The sequence below is a fragment of the Schistocerca cancellata genome, chromosome 7 (genome assembly GCF_023864275.1).
Source record: "Schistocerca cancellata isolate TAMUIC-IGC-003103 chromosome 7, iqSchCanc2.1, whole genome shotgun sequence".
NCBI lineage: Eukaryota > Metazoa > Arthropoda > Insecta > Orthoptera > Acrididae > Schistocerca > Schistocerca cancellata.
The window spans coordinates 312,503,148-312,524,692 of NC_064632.1; the positions used below are offsets into that span (position 1 = coordinate 312,503,148).

The 21,545-nt window shown below is 43.0% G+C and overlaps 1 protein-coding gene across 2 annotated transcripts in view; it reads right to left on the reverse strand.

Annotated features, from left to right (window-relative positions):
- LOC126092010 (ATP-binding cassette sub-family G member 4-like) overlaps positions 1-21,545 on the reverse strand; it is a 486,217-nt gene that overhangs the window by 35,032 nt on the left and 429,640 nt on the right. Inside the window, exons 1-3 of one of the 2 annotated variants that reach the window (XM_049907389.1) lie at positions 9,341-10,332; positions 3,123-3,385; positions 1,496-1,613 (exon numbers count right to left, since the gene is read on the reverse strand). In XM_049907389.1, the coding sequence (XP_049763346.1) occupies positions 1,496-1,613; positions 3,123-3,385; positions 9,341-9,498 (539 nt within the window). In that variant the 5' untranslated portion in view covers positions 9,499-10,332. Of the gene's footprint in view, positions 1-1,495; positions 1,614-3,122; positions 3,386-9,340; positions 10,333-21,545 lie in introns of those variants that run through there. The other variant, XM_049907390.1, reaches the window with a different exon arrangement.

Genomic DNA, 21,545 nt, shown 5'->3' on the forward strand with positions numbered 1-21,545 from the left:
CAAATTGGACAGGACGCAAAACCGTAAGACCTTAACCACAGTCGTTGTGTCGTCTTGTAAAATAGAGGACAAATCCGGTGGCAAGGAAACCACCACCCTCTGGTCAGAGAATAAAAGACAGTCAAGTAAAATGTGGCAGACTGTAATCTGGATGCCACAAGCACTGCAGATTGGGGGTCCTCCCGCCGGAGTAAAAAACCATGCATTAAGGGACTGTGCCCGGTTCGGAGGCGAGTGAGGAGAACCTCATCCCGCCTGCATGACTGGTAGGACGTACGCCATAGCCGCGTGGTGGCCTTGACCAGACGCAGCTTATTTTCACCAACTGCCGGCCATTCCTCTTCCTATTGACGCATAACACGAAAATGCAAAAGGGAGGTAACAGCATGGAGGGGGACGGAACATTCAACAATGTGAGGGAGGGAACATGCATCTTTGGCAGCCACATCCACCAGTTTGTTTCCCCTAATACCCACATGCCCCCGCACCCAGCAAAAAGAAACCTCCTTCCCCTGCTGTTGCAGGAGGAGTAGGGCATCTTTGATGTTCTGGACAACCATATCCGCTGGGTACAAGTGATGCATGGTCTGAAGGGCACTCAGGGAGTCAGAACAGATGAGAAACTTAAGACTGGGAACGCTTATTGAACATGGCTGCCTTGTCACCTGTAGTGAATGTGTTATTGAGAAATTCTTGACCTTTAAAAAACAAAATGATAAGATGGAATGCTCAAAGTAATAGTACAAATAACAGTGTCATACTTGCATAGTGATGTAATGCTACTTTGTCTGAGACACAAGAGAAGTGTTTTTAATAGGAGAAAATGAGGCAGGTCTGACACATACACACACAATATAGAAAATATAACTTAATCTCAAACTTCTGAGTTTTAAATAACTGCTTTTCCAGGGAAAGAAAAATTTTGCATCACGGTTAATTGAAGAAAAAAAAAATGCTTCCAATTGTTTTCCTTCACTTAGTGCCTCATTAGCCACACATTTTGAAGCAACTTTTTCTTATATAGTATCTGTGAATGCTGTTCTTTTCTTTCCCTGTTCCTTATCTATACCTTTTTTTCTAATAAAAAAAATGGTTCAAATGGTTCTGAGCACTATGGGACTTAACAGCTGAGGTCACCAGTCCCCTAGAACTTAGAACTACTTAAACCTAACTAACCTAAGGACATCACACACATCCATGCCCGAGGCAGGATTCGAACCTGCGACCGTAGCGGTCGCGCGGTTCCAGACTCAAGCGCCTAGAACCGCTCGGCCACACCGGTCAGCAAATACCTATAGATAAATGACCCAGTAGTTGAAATGCATACATAAAACATAAAATAACTAGGAGCAACATGCTTAATGATAACAGACACACTTTTCATATGGGAAAAATTACTTTCTTATTTCTGTAGAATGCTCAGGGTAAAAGGTAGGCACATTGTTGGTGAATGATATATAGCAGACCTAAGGTGACTCAGAAATATGTTACTTACTTGTAGCCTGCAAGGCTGTTCATAAGTGTACTCTTGCCTGCCCCTGAAGGCCCCATGATGGCTGTCAGTTCACCAGAGCGGAACTTGCCATTAACACACTTCAGAATTGTGTTGTACCCTGGAAACAAAGGTTCTGTAACAATGAAGCTTCTCTGCAGTAGGCAGAATAATGAAGCTAAGGCAGAAGTGACAACTTTAATTTATGGCTTTAGCATGTTCTTTCATTTCTTTTTCTGAAGCTATCCTTCGTACAATCATATAAAATCAATATAACAATTTTTTATGGGGAAAAAGACACTTGCTTTACTAATTGTTTATTTTTGCATTCTTGTTCTTGGGTGCTATTAGGCTGTTGTGTAGCAATACTTGCCAAGGTGTTGTTGTCCACACAAACTATAAAGAATTTAAAAAAAATTAATTGTCAATACTAAATGTACAGGATAGTTCACTCATAATCAAAGGATGCTAAAATAACTAATTAGCATATGGATCTACAGTGGGGCCAAATTTAACAAAATTTTAACTGGTAATCAACTTGATTTTGCAGTAACAAAAAATGGAGAGTAGCTGAAGTTTGTATGTTCATTCAGTAGTTGTTCAGGAGCATTCTGCCAGGATCACTTACCTCCGGTATTTCAAGCAGTGGTAGTTTCTGCTCATTGTGTATATAGTACAGTATTTCTGTACCTGCTGCATAACTATATCTGGTCTTCAGACAGTGCTGAACAAATGTGGAACCTGTTTTCTGCAGGTTCTGAGGAGTTCTCCAAGCATGGAAACACTGATATACCGTTTTTTCATGTCGTCCTCAATCAGTTCACTAACAGCACAAGTAGCAGGCTGTCCGAGGGAGAGGGCCAGATCGGGGTGGAAGCACCTCCATGCACTCACACAGCTGTCAGACTACGTCCGCATTCTGTTCTGTGCTCATGTAAAAGCAGGGCCTGGACAGGGTTTAGTCTCTTGATTGATTTCAGAATAAGAAAACAAACTACACGCAATACAAATCAAAGCGAAGTTCACAGACATATCAGCAAGAGCCCCAGCTACAGAAAGGAAAATTTCATTCTTTTATGGACAAATTCGGAGTTGTTTTTTGCCAAAATTGGCGTTATTTTTGCCAAATTCGCTGTTTTTTGCCAAATTCTGTGGTTATTTTCCAAATTCGTTGTTTTTATGGCAAATTCCTTGTATTTTTGCCAAATTTGGTGTTATTTTTTCCCAAATTCTGCGTTACTTTTTGCCAAATCTGGTGTTATTCCTTTTCCAAATGAAGTGTAACTTTTTTGCTAACTTGTGTGTCCTTTTTTTGCCATATTGAGTGTACTGTTTTTGCCAAATCCTGAGAGTCCAGTTTTGGGTACTTTCCTCTACTGACGAAGGTCACTAGATCGTGGGCCAGTCGAAGGCTGTAGCAAGACCCGAAATCTAAAGAGATGTTACTGCTCGAGCAATTCGAGTCATGCTCAAGCAGTACACTAACCTCCGACCTCCACCGATATCTTAAGCAACGCTAACCTAACCTAAAACTCAGAACACTCTCTACCTAAAACTGGCACACTTAGTGGTCCGCATAATAAATCCCAACGGAAAATAATAAATGCAGTGAGTAGGGTGCGGCAGTTACCTCTCTTGCGGCCCTCGGGCACGGAGTAGGAGAGGTTGGTGAACTCGATGTCGACGGGCGGCCGGCTGGGCAGGTGACTGAGCACCATGGGCCGGCGGCCGTTGGCGGCGTCTGGTGGCGGCGGGGGCGCGCCCTCCTTGTTGGGCACCTTCTTGGCCAGCACGCCGGGGGCCGCGCTGGGGCACGCGCCTCCGCCCCCGCACGCGCCCGCCCCCAGCATGTGCTGCAGCGGCGAGTCCAGCGACGGCGCCGAACCGCCCCGGCTGCCGACAAAAGCACCGTCTCTGTAGGAAAACACTTTTCATTTAAGGAAGGACGCTCGAAAATGAGCTGAAACATTATGGCAACACTGAACGTCACCTGCTGGAGCAGTATACACATGACGCAGTTAGCAAAGTACACAAAGTGTCCCTAAAAGAATGTCCCAGTCATGATATTACAATGCCCTGACGAGTAATGGGACAGCGATATCCACATGTACAAAAATGGCAGTAGTCTCGCTACACAGGATATAAAAGGGCAGTGCCTTGGCGGAGCTGTCATATCTATTTAGATGATTCGTGTGAAATGATTTCAGACGTGATTGTGGCCACACGAAGGGAATTAACAGATTTTGAACGCGGGGTAGTAGTTGGAGCTAGACGAAAAAAACTTCCTATTTCGGAAATCGTTGAGGAATTCAACATTCCGCGAGCCACAGCGTAAACAGTGCGCCGAGAATACAAAATTTCAGGCATTGCCACGGACAACGAAGTGCCGGACGAGCTTTCCTCAACGACCGAGAGTAGCGCAACACTGCGTCAAATAACCCAAAAATATACGTACGGCGAACGTATCCGTTAGGACAGTGCGACGAAATCTGGTGTTAATGGACTATGGCAGCAGAGGAAGCGAGTGCCTTTGCTAACACCTCAACATCGCCTGCAGCGCCTCCCCTGGGCTCGTGCCCATATCGCTTGGAGCCTAAACGACTGTAAAACGGTGGCCTGGTCAGATGAGTCTCGATTTCACTTTGGTAAGAACTGATGGTGGGTTTCGAGAGTGGCGCAGACCCCACGAAGCCATGAACTCAGGTTGTCAACAAAGCACTGTGGCTCCATAATGGTGTTGGCCGTGTTTACATGGAATGGACTGGGTCCTCCGGTTATGTTCGGTTCCTTGGAGACCATTTGCAGCCTCTCATAAACTTCGAGACCCCAAATAACGATGGATTTTTTTTGGGTAACAGTGCGCCATGTTACCGGGCCACAATTGTTCGCGATTGGTTCGAAGAACATTCTGGACAATTCGAACGAATGATTTGGCCACCTAGATCACCCAACATGAATCCCTTCCACCATCTACGGGACGTAATAGAAGAGGTCAGTTCGCGCACAAAATTCTCCACCGGCAACACTTACGCTCTTATGGGCGAGTATAGAGGCAGCACAGCTCAATATTTCCACAGGGGACTAGCAACGATTTGTTCAGTCCCTGCCACATCGAGTTGCTGCACTACACCGGGAAAAGGAGATGCGACACGGTACGGAGATATATCCCACGACTTTTGTCCCTCTGTGTATTATCAACTGTAAGAGTTGTTGAGTGTTGGTTCAAGGTCACAATTATAGAGCAACCCAAATACCTATAGATAAATGACCCAGTAGATAAAATCAGGAGTTCCATGATCCTTTTCGTGGATGATGCTGTTGTACACAGAGAAATCGTGACGCTATAAAATCCAAACGAAATGCAGGACCCTCTGCAGAGGATCGCCTTTTCGTGCAGGTAGTGGCAACTGATGCTCAACAAAAACAAATGTGACTTATTGAGAATCCACACACAAAAAGATTGTTACTGTTTGATTACAAAACTGTAGAAGAATCAGTGGAAGCAGTTACTTTCATAAAATATCTAGGAATATGCGTACAGAGCTATTTGAACCGGAACGACCACATAAACTTCATCGCGAGTAAGGCAGATACCAGACTGAGATTGACTGGAACAAACCTCAGGAATTGTAGTACACCAACATAGGAACTAGCTTACAAAACACTCGCTCGACCAATACCTGAATATTGCTCTGCAATATGGGATCCGTATCAGACGGGAATGATAGAGGAAACAGAAAAGATCCAAAGAAGGGCAGCACAGATTCATTTAGTACGCGCGAAAGCGTCGCGGAGATGCTCAGCGATCTCTAGTGGCAGACGCTGCAAGAGAGGCGTTCTGCATCACGTTATCATCTATTAAATTTCCAAGAGACAATCAGTTTATTGCTTCCTCCTGCGTATATCTCGCGAAAAGACAATGAAGATAAAATTAGAGAGAATCAACCCCACGGCAATCGTTCTTTCCATGAGCCACACGCGAGTCGAAAAGGAAAAGCAAGAAGTGACATTGGTAAAAGCATCCTGCGTCACACACCGTAAGCTGGTTTTCGGAATATGGCTGTAGATGTAAACAGAACTGATCAACAAAACTACATTTGAATATTCTTGACATCGATATGTTGCAATATCTTAGAACATTTCGTATTTTGAGCTAAAACATAGTGTGGTAGGCCGAGCGATTCTAGACGCTAAAGTCCGGAACCGCGCTGCTGCTACGGTCGCAGATTCGAATCCTGCCTTGGGCATGGATATGTGTGATGTCCTTAGGTTAGTTAGGTTTAAGTAGTTCTAAGTCTAGAGGACTGACGACCTCAGATGTTAAGTCCCATAGTGCTTGGAGCCATTTGAATAGTGTCGTATTTCGAACAGAATGCCCTCCCTCGTACCAACCAGCAAGGGTTTCGAAAACATAGATCAAGTGAAGCCCAAATCGCACTTTTCTCACATGACATCTTGAAAGCCATGGATCAAGACAGTCGGGTCGATGTATTATTCGTCCATTACCGAAAAGCATTTGACTCGGTTCCACATATTAATAGTAACTTCAGACTTCTCGCAGATGATGCAGTTATCTGCAACGAAACCGTGCAAATATTCAGTCACACCTAGATAAGATTTGAAAGTGCTGCAAAGATTCGCAACTTGCTTTAAATGTTCAAAAATTCAAAATTATGCACTTCACAAAACGAAAACAGATAGTATCCTATGAATATACTATAAGTGGGTGACAGATTGAATCTGTAAACTTACACAAATACCTTGGTGTAACGCTTAGTAGGGACATGAAACGGAATTATCACATAGTCTCAGTCGTCGTTAAAAGAGGTAGCTGACTTCCTTTTATTGGTAGAATAATAGGAAAAAACAATCATCCTGTAAAGGAGATTGCTTACAAATCACTCGTGCGACCCATCCTAGAATATTGCTCAAGGGTGTGGGACCCATATCAAATAGGATTGGCAGGGGGTATACATAACGTATACAGAAAAAGGCAGCACGAATGGTGAAAAGTCTGGTTGGCCCATGGGAGAGTCTCACTTACATGTCGAAATAATAGAACTGGTAGACTCTTAACGGAAACCATCCTGAGAAAGTCTACTATCAAAGTTTCAAGAACCCACTTTAAATGATGACTCTAGGAACATATTATAATACCCTACATTTCGCTCCCGTAGAGTTCGTGAGGGCAAGGTTAGACTGATTACAGCAAGCAGAAACATTTCATTTTTCCCACGCTCGATATGTAAATACAACGGGAAAAGCTCCAATAACTGGTGTAGTGGGACGTACCCTCTGCCATATGCTTCATAATTGTTCTCAGAATGTAGATGTAGATGCAGATATAGATGTAAGCGCGTGCACTAGTGCTGATTTGTCGTTTCCTCGGTCGCAGTGGCAAAGACGGGAAATGGTTACTCCTGAGCATGAACTGTTTTGTGTTCTGCTGTTTGCTAAGAGTGAATTTGTAATTCCAGTTCAACGTGCTTTTTGTTTGAAGTTTAACTGTTATCTTCCATGTGGTAAAAACACCTGCCGATGATTACAGTCAATTCGAAACGCCTGGATGTGCATGTAAAGCGAAATGGACGGGATGACCTAAAATAAGAAGTCTATTCGGAGTGCAGGTGTTGCTTTTCAGTTGACAAAGATGACAGTGTGAAAGGTTTTAAGGAAATGTGTACACATACATCCATAGCGGTTTCAGTTAGTTCATGCTTTGAACCCAGGTGACTGTCACGTACTTTATAACTTTGTAGGTGAAGTGTTGCATTAGGAAGATGACTTTGTTGATCGTCTGGTGTTCAGTGAAGAGGCAAGGTAGGGTGGTTGGTTGCTTTGGGGGAAAGGGACCAAACAGCGAGGTCATCGGTCCCATCGGATTAAGGAAGGATGGGGAAAGAAATCGGCCATGCTCTTTCAAAGGAACCGTACCGGTATTTATCTGAAACGATTTAGGGAAATCACGGAAAACCTAAATCAGGATGTCCGGAGTTTGAACTGTCGTCATCGTGAATGCGAGTACAGTGTGCTAACCAATGCGCCACCTCGCTCGGTCAGTGATGAGGCAACTTTTCATCTTAGTGGGGATGTAAATACCTATAATATTATATCCGGGGATCAGAACAGCCTCATCAAACTGTACGATATCAAACAGAGTCCCCAAAATTAAACGCTTTCTGCGCTGTGTACCGACGTCAAGTGCGCTGATGCTACTGTAAAAGGAGTTGCTTATCTGGATACGTTACAAGAATGGCTCTTTCACCAATTATAAGTTGTACCGGAAAATTTCCTTTGGCAACAAGATGGAGTGCCTCCCCATTGGCAACTGTTTCCACGAGAGTGGTTTAACGTCAAAGTCCCTAATCGTTCGACTGCCCGCAATGCTCTTTTGCGCTGGCCTCCACGCTCGCCTCACCTCACGGCACACGATCTTTTCCTTTGGGGTTTTATGAAAGATAGTGTCAACGTTCTGCCACCACCTAAAGATTTGCCAGAATTGAGAACGGAACTGAAGAGACTGTTCCTTCCATTACTCTGAACTTGTTAATCAAACAATCAGTAACAACTTCTCTACAGAGACCTTGAGGGGTTAACACCCATATAGAAGGGAGTCAAATACCAGGGTACACAAGTTCTCAACAGCCATTCGCTACCGAGTGGCCGCCATCGTTTTATAAGGTTCTTCTTATGTCTGTGAAAATAAACGCCGCAAGGCTACACGGTGGAGTACATTTTGGAGGAATTACTATAATACTGTATTTGGCAGAACATCTCCATCTTGAACAGTTTGAGTGAGAATGAAAAATAAAAGCAGTATGGGCAACGGGAATCGATACATAGACCTCTCGCTTATGAAACTAAGCGTTTACTCACTTGGCTATGCGCGTCTTGAATTATACCGCCCATACAACGTAGGGTTCTATACATTCATGCTTAAAATTTTCAGTCTCAGTTTTGTCGACAACGGTCCTGTTTACAAATGTTTAAGTCATAGTCATGCCCCACACACCCCGTGAAAATGAATCAAATCAGCGAAGGGAAGATTGTGCGGTCCCCTTGTTAGTAAAATACAGTCGGCAGAAATGGGATTTTTAAAGAGTATTAGAGGATGTACGACGATGGATAGGATGCGAAATGAAGACATCAGGAAAGAATTAAATGTAGAATAAGTACATAATAAAATATTAAATAACGGACAGAAATGGACCAATCTCTTACAAAGAAGAGGTTCTCAAATGCGGATATTTGGAAGGGCAGTTCCAATTTCCGCATTCGCTTGATGACCAAGGAAAACCTCGCGAATGTCTTGACCAGAACCGAGGGACTGGAATGATTTCATATCACTCCTGAACAATGTTGGCCATTACCCCAGACAAAAATTAATATCTGCATATGTGCCATCTGTCATTCCCTACTCGTAAGATTTGGGTGGATAGTTTTCCGGGCAAATATTCTGTGCGGCAGAAGAGGTCCCAGTTGGGAATATTTGGGAGGGGATTTCCAGTTCTAACATTTGCCTGATGACTAAAGGAAACCTCCCGCAAACCCTGATCGGAACTGGTGGACTGAACTTCCTTTTAATTTATCTGTGAGGCAACGCTGTCCCTTGTGTCAGACAAAAATCAAAAAGTATGTGAGCGAGGTCTGTGGGTGGCTTTTGCGTCCGTATTTGACCAGTTGTACATGTAGATCCAGCAGAACAAATTACACTGCGATCTTGCGTGCAATCGAGAGACAGGTAGATAGATAGATAGATTGATAAAAGAGAGAGAGACAGGTAGAGGGAGAGAGAGAGATAAGAGGGGCCGCTACACCTGGGAGACGTCCATGAGATGATGAGCGAACCTGATTCGGTAGACATCGGAGGGCCACCGACTGGAGACAGCGCTGGCCAGGAGCTCTGCTTGGCTGAGAACGCTGCTGACGGAGGAGCAGCACGTGGATGGGGTACGGTGCACCGGCGCCGTCAGAACGCTCTCCAGGCTCACGAACCTACCACGCATTTTGGCGACGAGTTCGACGGGCACAAAACAGTCTTACTGCGTCGTCGTTACCTGCCCCTCAATATACCAGTCCCACCAGAGACCTCCACTTACCAAATGCCAGTTTTTCCCCCGCCAAATTCACTGCGCCGATTGTTGAGATGTATTTAACAAGGTGGATCAAACAGAACCACACCGATGAAGTTCGGAAGCCCAAACTAACGACTGCTTTATGGGGAAGTTGACTGGTTCATCAGTCCACTGTTTATCCCTAGTTCATGCACTTACACAGGATCGTTTTCAACCACCAGTCAAGACTATTGGAAACATTTCGAAATAGAAGCCTTTCCATTACACTGCTCAAAGTTTAGCAAAACACAATGCCTGGCCTGTTTCCGTTTCTTGTTAAAAACTACTAACATGATTTTACTGGATTTTGGAAACACATCTCAATAGGCACTTGCTAGTTTTCAGTGGAACAATATGAGCAGCTTGTTTCAGCTGTCTGACCCGCTCTCATTCTTTTCTTCCCTGGGAGGCAGTCTGCTATTGGAACAGGTATCGACGCTCGCACTGCAGGATCTATGTAACCTGTTGTGAAAGAGAACTGTCACTAATCCTGACTTATCCTCCCGCGATTTGGACACGGTAAACTAAAATAGCAATATTCTCCATAAATCACCAACAACCGCTGGTTCGCCACTGCGGACGTTCAAGCGGAACCACAGAGATAGAGGCGAAACGTGTGACTGTCAAGAGCTGACCGAACAGTGCGAAGCACCACAGAGACTGGTTGTTCTCGTCGCGGCAACACGTCCAGCGCGAGGTCTGCGGATGGAGGTGGAGCAGTGGTTACCGCCGCGCCGGGCCACAGACTGCGGCTACAGCTGGGCGCACTCGCCGCCCCGACAATGGGGTCATGCTCTTAATGATTGGTGCGCCGCCTGCCGGCCCAACTCCCACGGCCATTGCCGGCCAGACAGACCGGAGTACAGAGAGCGGCGCGTCAGCACACGTGTGCGCCATTGCCCGCTACCGTTGAAACAAGTTTCCGCTTCGCGAGCGGAAGTAACAGCATCATACTAAATGTGCACGGTAATTTCACCCGATGTGTAACAAACACAACAGTGTCAAGGATGTATTCTGACTGCGTGACTTACTGAAGCAATTAAACGTAATGTAGCGCAGGGTTCTATTTTGGGTCCGGCGTTATCGGCATGCATGCGACACCATGATTAACGATGAGTTCCAAAACGCAGCACATATAAATAGTTTTTTCCGGTGATCGTACTTAGTGCTATATTGGTGACAGGAAGGTAGGGTCTAGTGTTTCGGATAGCCCTTGGGCTAGCGACTATTTGGATGCCCAGCAATGGCTTGGTTCAAATGGCTCTGAGCACTATGCGACTTAACTTCTGAGGTCATCAGTCGCCTAGAACTTAGAACTACTTAAACCTAACTAACCTAAGGACATCACACACATCCATGCCCGAGGCAGGATTCGAACCTGCGACCGTAGCGGTCGCTCGGCTCCAGGCTGCAGCGCCTAGAACCGCACGGCCACTCCGGCCAGCTGATGCCCAGCACACAGATGGTCTTACTGTAATTATTCTACAGCATAGGGTCAAAGTTTGAATATTATGCACTTCCTCCAGCAAAGCCGGCCGCTGTGGCCGAGCGGTTCTAGGCGCTTCAGTTCGGAACCGCGCTGCTGCTACTGTCGCAGGTTCGAATCCTGCCTCGGGTATGGATGTGTGTGATGTCCTTAGGATAGTTAGGTTTAAGTAGTTCTAAGTCTAGGGGACTGATGACCTCAGATGTTAAGACCCATAGTGCTTAGAGCCGTTCGAACCTCCAGCAAAGGCAAATGGAATAAATCGTTCGGTTCTTTTGTATTATATGTGATCTATGGTGCGGCGTAAGAAGCTTATGGACGCATTGTTTAGTTCATGGGCGGTTCTTGAGAAAACTGAAAAAAATGATTTTTTTTGTCACAAAACCGGGCTGCAAAATTGATGTAGTTATGAATAGTATATGGCTGAAATTTGTACAATATATTCCTAAGACCTGACCTCGAACAATCTTTCAAATTGTCGTGATATCTTTGTCCGTTTCCGAGACACTGAGACTCAAAGTTACCCTAATTGTACAAATAAAATACGCGCGCAAACTACGGTGTGAGGCGGAAACATAGTTTATAAGTGACGTAGCACGGAGAAAGATGGTGCAAAGTGTCTCCGTTATCATCATAATGGTTTTGAGATCCGCTGTGTTGTAATACTGAGGCAAATGCAAAATTTTAGTGCAATTTTACTGACCAATAAATTTCATTTCAGATGAGTGACATACCCCGTTGTAGCAGGGAAAAGAAGGGAACCAGCGAAAAAATGCTGCTTTCGGAGCTCACAAGAGGCGAATATGCTCCTATTTATTAAAACACTCTCACTGAAAAGTATGGTACCAGCTGCTTTATTCTACTCATACCTTTCTCAGCACCTCTAAAAATTTTTCCGAAAATTTTAGCTTGTGAACATATCGGCGCTTTTTTATGCTGAGAGAGTAGGAGACCGTGGAAGTGAGAAAGAGACGGAGAAGTAGTAAATACAGGAAGATAGTAGACAGTGGTTGCGGTACACAAAAAGCGAAGGAGACAATGGCATCGTGAGAGAAAGAGAGGGGCACACTAGCAGTCCAACATAGTTGACGGTAACAAAATTCAAGGAGACAGTACCAGTGGAAGAGGAATAAAGGCAAGGAGAAAGTGGAAGCGGATGGGAGCCAGTGATAATGAGAAACAGAGTCTATGACAATGACAACGACGAAGAGAGAGAGAGTGACAGTGAGAAAGAAATGAATAAGATTGTAACAGTAAGAGAGATCAAGAGGGAGACAGGGACACTGAGAGGAGACAGCATTAGTAGGACAGAACGAAAGACACGCTGGCTGCGAGACAGAGGATGGTGACAGAGAGACACAAGCACATAATGTCTATGTGTTGAGCTGAATGAGTGAGTAAGAATCGGCAAGTAGATAGGATGCGTATGAGTGACTTACAGCGATCGACTAGTGGGTTTGAGCGAGTTACAATAAGGGGAGCTGGTGGAAATGATAGTGAGCTGCATATTACTGGCCATTGTGGCCGAGCGGTTCTAGGCGCTTCAGTCAGAAAGCGCGCTTTTGCTACGGTCGCAGTTTCGAATCCTGCCTCGGGCGTTGTTGTGTGTGATGTCCTTAGGTTAGTTAGGTTTAAGTAGTTCTAGGGGACTAATGACCTCAGATGTTAAGTCCCATAGTGCTCAGAGCCATTTGAACCGTTTGAGCTGCATATTAAAAACATCGCGAATGTGTTCGCACGCCACATATTTTAGGAAAATTTTTAAATTGGCGGAGAAAGGTAGAGTGAGGCAGCTGGTACCCCACTTTTCAGTCAGAGTATTTTAAAACAGGAGCATATTAGCTTTTCTGTGATCTGGTAGGGGCGTTTTTCCACTGGTGTCTGTATGACTCACTGAAGCAATTGGATATCGTGTACGGCAGGGTTCGAGTCTGGGTCCACTGTTATTTCTGATTTACATATATGATCTTGCAGTTGCGCTGTCAGAAGATTAAAACTTTCTCCCTTTAACGGGTGATAGAAGTAAAGAAATAAAAAGTAGTATCTGAGAAGGCAACTACCGAAATGTTCGTAAATGGCAGAAAATAATCATTAAATTATGAAAAGGCTCAACAGCTGCAACTCAGTACTTCTCTTAGAACTCCACAAACTACAAAAATACCTTCTCAAAGAATGAATCTTTCACCTCTGCAGAGAAGTGTGCACTGTTTTGAAACTTCCTGATAGATGACACCTGTTTACCGGATTGTGAAAGGCAAGATTGCTGGTTTGACTCCCAGTCCGATACACAGTTTTAATCAATCAGGAAATTTCAAAACAGCAGACACTCAACTGCTTCTTATTTTAGTGCACAGCCACTCCGAATGTTGGACAGCATCACAGCTATATCACTTTTGCTTGTGTGTGAAGTCCACGTCCTTAAGTTTAAAATTTTATTCATGGCTGTCAATCAGCAGCTGTGAAGCACGTTTTAAGAATAGAAATAATCAGTCGTCAGCTGCACATATTTTTATTACATTAACTTCTTCAATAGTTTCTTCTATCCCCAATTCCTCTTTCACCAGGTACCTTTCCTTACAGAACGTTCTGCAGCAGTTTAGACCTGTTCCCATTCCTCATTTATGGCCGATATATTGTGTTATCTATATTTTAAAGGCTTTAGGAATTATTTTTCTTTCTTCAATTTTCGGAAAATGTCGTTGTTAGTAATTTTATCTGTTCACACACGGTACTCTTAACATTCTCCCGTACAGCCACGTATCAAATGTCTCAAGTCGTTTACCCACCGTCTCGAGCAAAGTCCAGGTCTGATCTCCGTAGAAAACGATGGGAAATATTTAGGAGAGCAGAAACTCTCGAACACACTAGTCATTTTACAAAACGCGGCCCTGGCTTTCTCTATACGGACTTTTTCATGTGAGTTACGCCATTGGTTGTTAATGTTGGTTCCCAGATATACAGGGTGTTTCAAACCTCGACGGTAAAACTTCAGGAACTGGTTCCTCATATAACAAGAAGATAAAAGTCTAGTACACATTTACTCCAAAATGCATACCTTAAGAGTTATGACCACTTGTTCAATACAGACGAGATGTGATTGACAGTAGCGAAGATGAAGAAGCCCATAGTTCTTACGGTATACAGTTTACAACCTCTATTTGCTGAACTTCTTTTCTTGTTTTGGTCCAAACTACCTCCTCCCAGAATATGGAATACAACGAGCTTGCAGTAGAAGAGATTTGTTTCACAGTATTGTTGATGAAGAGATGCTCATAGCTCGTAAGGTACGCATTTTAGAGGCCATGTTTACTAGACTTTTTTCTTCTTGTTGTATAAGGAATCCATTTCTGAAATTGTGTCGTCGAGTTTTGAAACAAATTGTGTGTATCTGTTTATGTCTTCAATAAGTTTACCACTGATATTTAAATAACAGTTTGATATGTCTTTCTTGCTGATGACCACTAATTTTGTTTTATTTATGTTCATTTAGAGTCCGCAATGCTCACTACATTCGTCAACTCCGGATACAAGATAATGAAGACCATTTACGCTGTCAGCAAACAATGAAGTATCATCAGGGTGGCCGATATTGTTCAGCTTCTCTTTTTTCAGGACGATTCCTTCTTCGACATTTTCAAGGGCTTATTTCACTTTGTATTCCAAATAATGATTACATATCAGTAATGACAAAATGCAGTCTTGTCTCACTCATCGGTATACTGAACCTTTAACGTGTCATATTTCTTATTTTCCACTCCCAGAACAGCATATTGATTCCAATATTATTGTGATCCAGAGGTTATTGTCATGTATCCTACCATTTTTTCCCACCTCAACCATCTTGTAATGTACTTTATCAAAAGCCTTTTGATAATCAATAAAACAGTCGCGGAGTGAATAATTCACCCTGCAGTTTCGCTACAAAGCTCCGTGGGCAAAAGTTGTTTAAAGCCAACCTGTATGACAAAGTTTATTACAGTTTGTAGCTCCGTTCTGGACTATTAGTTAAGACGCTAGCTTGCAAAGAAAAACATTGACAAAATATTGAATATCAGGTGCACGCCAATCGTGCTAGTGGATGTCGGAGAACACGCCACAGCAGACATTCGAACTTCCAACTTGAGGAGCATCCATTGGCGCGCCAGAGCTGCAGAAGGAAAACATGCGACCCCGGAAGCATACGGTATCGTTCTATCCGGTATCTCAACGGCTCACAGATGTTCAAATGTCAAAACGGATCGCCAGTCTACCAGCTCAAGAAGTATCAGCAACAAATCATTTAGAATGAACTTCCTACTTCCTTTTACTGGTGAATGACAACCTATGATGACGCAACAACTTCATTTTGTCCTCTTTGTTCGGAGTTTCCTCTGTTCCAGCACTACTTCATACGGTCGGTAAGCTGTTGCCTTTGTTCTCACAGCCATGCAGTTCCGATATTTGTAGTTCTTCTTCACACATTTGTATTCTGTCTCGAAACATGTTCCGTTCTGAGACTTGAACCTTTCACGCTCTCTCCGAGTTTTTTTATATACGTTGCGGTGGTCTTATTTTTGGAGATGCAATCAAATATTCGTTTGAATAGTCTATTCTTGTCCATTCTGAACAAATACCCAAAGAAATCCTCCTCTTTCTGACGGTTACCGAGGTTCACTCCACATTCCGGTAGACTTCTTTGTTGCTCCAAAGTTCCCAGCCGGCCTCCGTGTGGACTGCACACATAATTTTTAGTGATATTCTCCTTTCCAGGCTCTCCAACCTATCTAGCTTGTGTTTCACTAAGAGGCATTCACTGGCGTACAGGCATTTTATTCGTCCACAGCATTACAGTATCTTAGTTTGGCAATCCAGGATATGCACTTTTTGATGCAAAGATTTTTTACTCAGCACACACGCTCTCTCCATTTTTGAGATCCGATCGCCTGTCGCAGCTTTCCTAAACCATTTTCTTCTGTAGTCTGACCGAGGTACTTCAATTAATCTGGCCCACCTCTGTTTTAAAGAATTTTGGTCCTTGTTTGTCATTCATCATGGATTTCGTCTTCTCTGCGGAGCCCCTCAGCCCTGTTCTGCTGGCCCTCCCTTCTAGGAGGTTTATGTGAATGACCACATTATCTTACATTCACTACATCAAGTGCGGATTTTGTCCAAATGCACTGACACGGAACCCCTTGAGTGCAATATCGCAAGTTCAGTCGTTTGAAAATGTTGTGTTAACAATTAGTGTGAGAGGAAGTATATTAGCTGATAATGAATCACCATGTGCATCAGGAGAGCGACAGAAAATGAGTGTACGGGAGGTGCACAGATCAACCTTCTATGGGATATGTCTATTACACTTCACAAAATGGACATCGTCGACATTCAAGAAGTGTTCAAAACAAACCAGTAACTTGCACTATGAACATAGAATGAAAAATGGTACCCCACTGTGATCGCAAAGATTCCCACCATTGCGATCGAAAGCGAACTTTTTGCGCGTTACAAACCATGCAGGACGCTCAGCTACGTACCCACTCTTAAAGAATGCATATAGGATCATATTGGTGTAACAGGGTAATGAGAACTGATGGAATGTGATGGAATGCAACTAAATTCAAACAGTCTGTCGTGGAGCTTATGGTGAAACTTGCTATCCTTTAAGTCGTGGCTGCAGATAATGCGATATTTTTTATAAGCACGGAAAAAATAAACATCGAGAGACTGAATTTGTCCAGTAGTTCCAGGTGGTATGAATTGCAATGTCACACACTTTTCAAGAGGGATCGGTTGCTCTAAGGTTGCGTGATTTTCATTTGCAGACCAGGAATCAATCAAAGGCAAGTTATTTTGACTAGCCATTGGGCAAAATCAGTGCTCATATCATAGTTATAGTTCTCTTACGCCCATTTTCCCACTCTTGCTTGCTGTTATGTAAGTATTTCCTACTGCCTTTGCCGGCCGGTGTGGCTGAGCGGTTCTAGGCGCTACAGTCTGGAACCGCGCGACCGCTACGGTCGCAGGTTCGAATCCTGCCTCGGGCATGGATGTGTGTGATGTCCTTAGGTTAGTTAGGTTTAAGTAGTTCTAAGTTCTAGGGGACTGATGACCTCAGAAGTTAAGTCCCATAGTGCTCAGAGCCATTTGAACCTACTGCCTTTGCAAGATCACGCACACGAGAAAGAATCGTAGGGGGCAGAACACCTTCAACTTCTCGCAGCACAGTGGATAACTTTCCAACCAATTTACCATCCAAGTACATAACTGAATAAGAATGCGCTAAGACACTGATGTTAGTTGATCTTGATACAACTGTCTTGGTACCTCTAACTTCCAGGTTTTCTTTCATGTTCTTTTTCTCTTCAAATCCTGATTGTCCGGCGTTGAAAACAAGTTCCTTGCTGAACGATGGGATAAGTTTGTTTATCTCATCTACAAATTTTCGGACCTATTTCGCAGTTTACTATTCATCATCAAGTTGACACTTTACGTCTTCTTCCTCACTTCTCGAAATTCTTTGGGTTTCTTTCTGATGAAATGTCAACTTCTGCAACTGTTGTTGCCGGCCGGAGTGGCCGTGCGGTTCTAGGCGCTACAGCTTGAAACCGAGAGACCGCTACGGTCGCAGGTTCGAATCCTGCCTCGGGCATGGATGTGTGTGATGTCCTTAGGTTGGTTAGGTTTAAGTAGTTCTAAGTTCTAGGCGACTGATGACCTCAGAAAAGCACATCAGTTGGCTACACGATGGGCGCTCTATCACTGGAACTAACTAAAATCTTCCTGTAGCTAAGAGTCTCTTTCAGGAGCGATTTAAGATGGAGCGAACGCTTAAATTTAACCATGGGGAAGGTAGACATCAGACTCAGATTCACTGGGACGAACCAGAAGATGGTCAATTTACGCACAAAGAGATTGCTTAAAAAACCCTTTTTCGACCAGTTTCTGTTCTGTTAGCTCGATGATGATGATGATTGGCTTGTGGGGCGCTCAACTGCGTAGTTATCAGCGCCCGTACAAATTCCCAGCCTTTGCTGAGTCCAATCTCGCCACTTTCATGAATGATGCTGAAATAATCAGGACAACACAAACACCCAGTCATATCGAGGCAGGTGAAAATCCCTGACCCCGCCGTGAATCGAACCCGGGACCCTGTGCTCTGGAAGCGAGAACGCGACCGCGAGACCACGAGCTGCGGACTGTTAGCTTGAGAGTGTCACGGAAGTGGTCAACGAACTGCAGTGAAGAAATTTGTAAGAGAAACTTTGTAGACTGCGGAGAGAGTTACGAAATTCCCAGAGCTCGTATTCCAAAATGACCCAAGCCACAGCAGTATACCACTAAACGGCTAAAATGGTCACGCAGTCCCAGTCGCAAGCTGCCAATCTAAGAGCTTCCAGATGCAACAAAAATTTGATTTTCAGTGTTTCATATAATTATTGACCGAATGTAAAAATTTAAAATGCTGTCATAAGCCACTCATGAAGAGGTATAATCTTACGTGAAATGTTGAACACAATAAGTCAAGTATTATAGTTAGAAACAGTGTATAGAGGTTGTCCCAGGAGGAATGATCAGTATTCAGAGATGTGATAGGAACGATCATCCTAAGCAAAAAATCCTAGTAACATGTGTACCTTAAGAGCTGCGAACACGTGATCATGTTTACTACTCTGAAACACGTCTTTTTTACTGGACAAGTGTTCATGGCTCCAAGGGTATACATTTTAGAGCCGATGTTTACTGGACATTTTGCTTCGAATGATCGCTCCTGTCATATTCCTGAATACTGACCATTCCTCCTGGGATATCCTGTGTGTCCTGAGACAGTGTAACTTATGGCGAAAGTAACTGACTTCGAATAAACTTTATACTTAATTTAAAACCTTTTCAGAACTTTTGTAGATCATAACCCCGCGCCCCTAAATTAAAAACCTTTTCAGAATTTTTGTCGGTATTACCCCACCCCCCCCAAAAGCAAATAACGAAAGTGATGAAAGATTTATCTCTTACAAAATTTTCGCTGTTCATGCAGTAAAACTTCAACGCGACTTCAACGTGATGCACGACATTTTAATTTATTACTTCTTTATTGCTAGCTCCATTCGCAACACATTTTGCACATAGTATCCACTTGTACCATTGAATATACCTGCAGAATTATATTATTGTACTATTCATAGTTCAGGAGATACGATGTCACAAGACGTACTGATTTTGGAAAAAAAATTGTTCCGAAGTATATCTGTCTTACTAAGCGGCTAACCCGGAGCACGCAACCAGTTGCTATCTAATGGCTTCAAGGTGAAACAAAAATTTGATTTTCATTATTTCATAGAGTTAATGACCGAATCTGAAAAATTAATATGCTGTCATAATCTACTCGGTAGGAACTATAAACCTACGTTAAAGATTTAACGCAATAAATATTAGCGACAGAAACTGTATGTGTATGTCTTCAGGAGGAGTAACTCAGGCGCACAAATTATCCAAACAATATTCATCCAGAATTTGAGAGTGAGCAGCACTAATCACTTTACACATAATTTTAAACCTTTACAAAACTTTTTCTTGCTGACATCACTGCATAAATAGGAACGGGGAAATCTTTATCGTTTACCATATTTTCGCTGTTCATGCAGTGAAACTTCAGTATTATGCACGACGTGTTAATGTGTTACTCCTTTACTACTACAAATTTCACAGACAGTGTCCACGCATACTTCTGAATGTACTGGTAGAATTATATCATTGTACGACACATAGTTCGCGATATTTTATGTTACATACATGGCAGTTCGATTTTGGGGTTTACTGTTTGTTTCACAAACGCCTTTAATAACGACCAAAGTAAAGTGAGGGAACGTAAAATATAGATGATTAACCATCTGCTGTTTAATTTTATTGCCTCGTGTAAATTACACTCTGGTGCTACAATGCAGCTAGTGAAAGGATGGCATATTTCACGTTATTTCATTTAACCTGGTTAATTCTTGTGCGACTTTCTAATTCGACTTGCTTTTCGAGTTGAAAGTTCAATTGAGGTTGATCTCTCTAACCATTTGTTTCGGTTATAAGCTTTGGTTAGTCACTTGACAATAAGTATTACAATGAACTCTTCAGTTTCTTATTTTTGTAAGCAAAGATGCTAGAAAATGTCCTTGCGGGCTGAAACAAGTTGGTTGTCTTTGTAGAGACCAAGAAAGAAGAATTTTGGCAGCATTGGTAATTCTGAAAATTCCTGGGACATTAAAACTGTCTGTCGTACTGGGACCCGAATGTGTACACTCCACTGCAGAGTAAAATATCGTCCTAGAAGTGATGGTCTTCCACACCAAGAGTTAATGTCTTAATACCGAATGTGATTAGTGCACAGACTATAAATTGTGACATTTCACTGACACGTAGTAAACAATGAAATCATGGAATGGATCAATGAATTAAATCGAGATCTTGTCACACCTGTCATTTTTGAGTTTACTCATTCCCAAAATGAACCAAGAAACAGGTAAGATTGTGTTGGGGGACAGTAGTGACAGTTCCTTCTACAACATCCAAGTTCCCAAGTTTTTAACGAAACCAAATCTTCGCTTCCGAGACACGATTTACGCATTTGAGCTATGCTCTACAAGACCTGTCTTAAATTTGGTCGCTTCTGAGCTGTCAAATCTCAATGCGTACAAGACTCCACACGAATAGCGTCATTCACAAACGTAACGTTGTCACGACGCAGGATAAAATAATGAACTAGGATTCTCATATCTGGGTAGCTTACCTGAAAATATGGAGTACGTTTATAGCCGACGAAAGTTGTGGATCAGCGGTGATGAGTGGCACGCGCGAAATCTTTTTCTAGTGTATCTTGTATCTTTGGTCGAGTGTTATCTTTGGCACAGACTGTGTTCTATCTTCTGTGAGATTTTTTTCAGTCAACTCCTTTTCCCACGCGAACGATATTGAAACCAAATTTACACATATTAAGATATGTCTCTGAATTAATTGACATAGATGTCAGTCAGTATACAGTTCGTCAAAATGTACTAACCACTGAATGACCTGGACTATCGCCCCGTAAGTTGTTTATTCTTTAGCTGTATCACTATTATTTGCAAACTCGTTTTAATTTTCACGAAATTTATGACCCAGTTCGTGAAACACGTCAATGGCTTATCTGTTTGTGATAGCCAAAGAAATAAGCAACAATTTAAAAAGCTCTTTGTGGTGTTCCGTTTCTGGTGAATGATCATTCCATCGTTAGCACTGGCATCCCTCATCTATCTTCCTGTAATGCTTGTATAGCAGCACTAGATAGTTAGCTAGTTTACTCGTGCAGTGAGTGTTTACACGATGATATTATTGTGATGACCGCATCTGTAGCCGAGAGATTAGACCACTTTTTTTGGTAAGTGTGAAAGCGGCAGTGCAATGTAGGTTTAACTCCGATTTCGTTTTATTCTTTTTGGATTAGGGAGTGTAA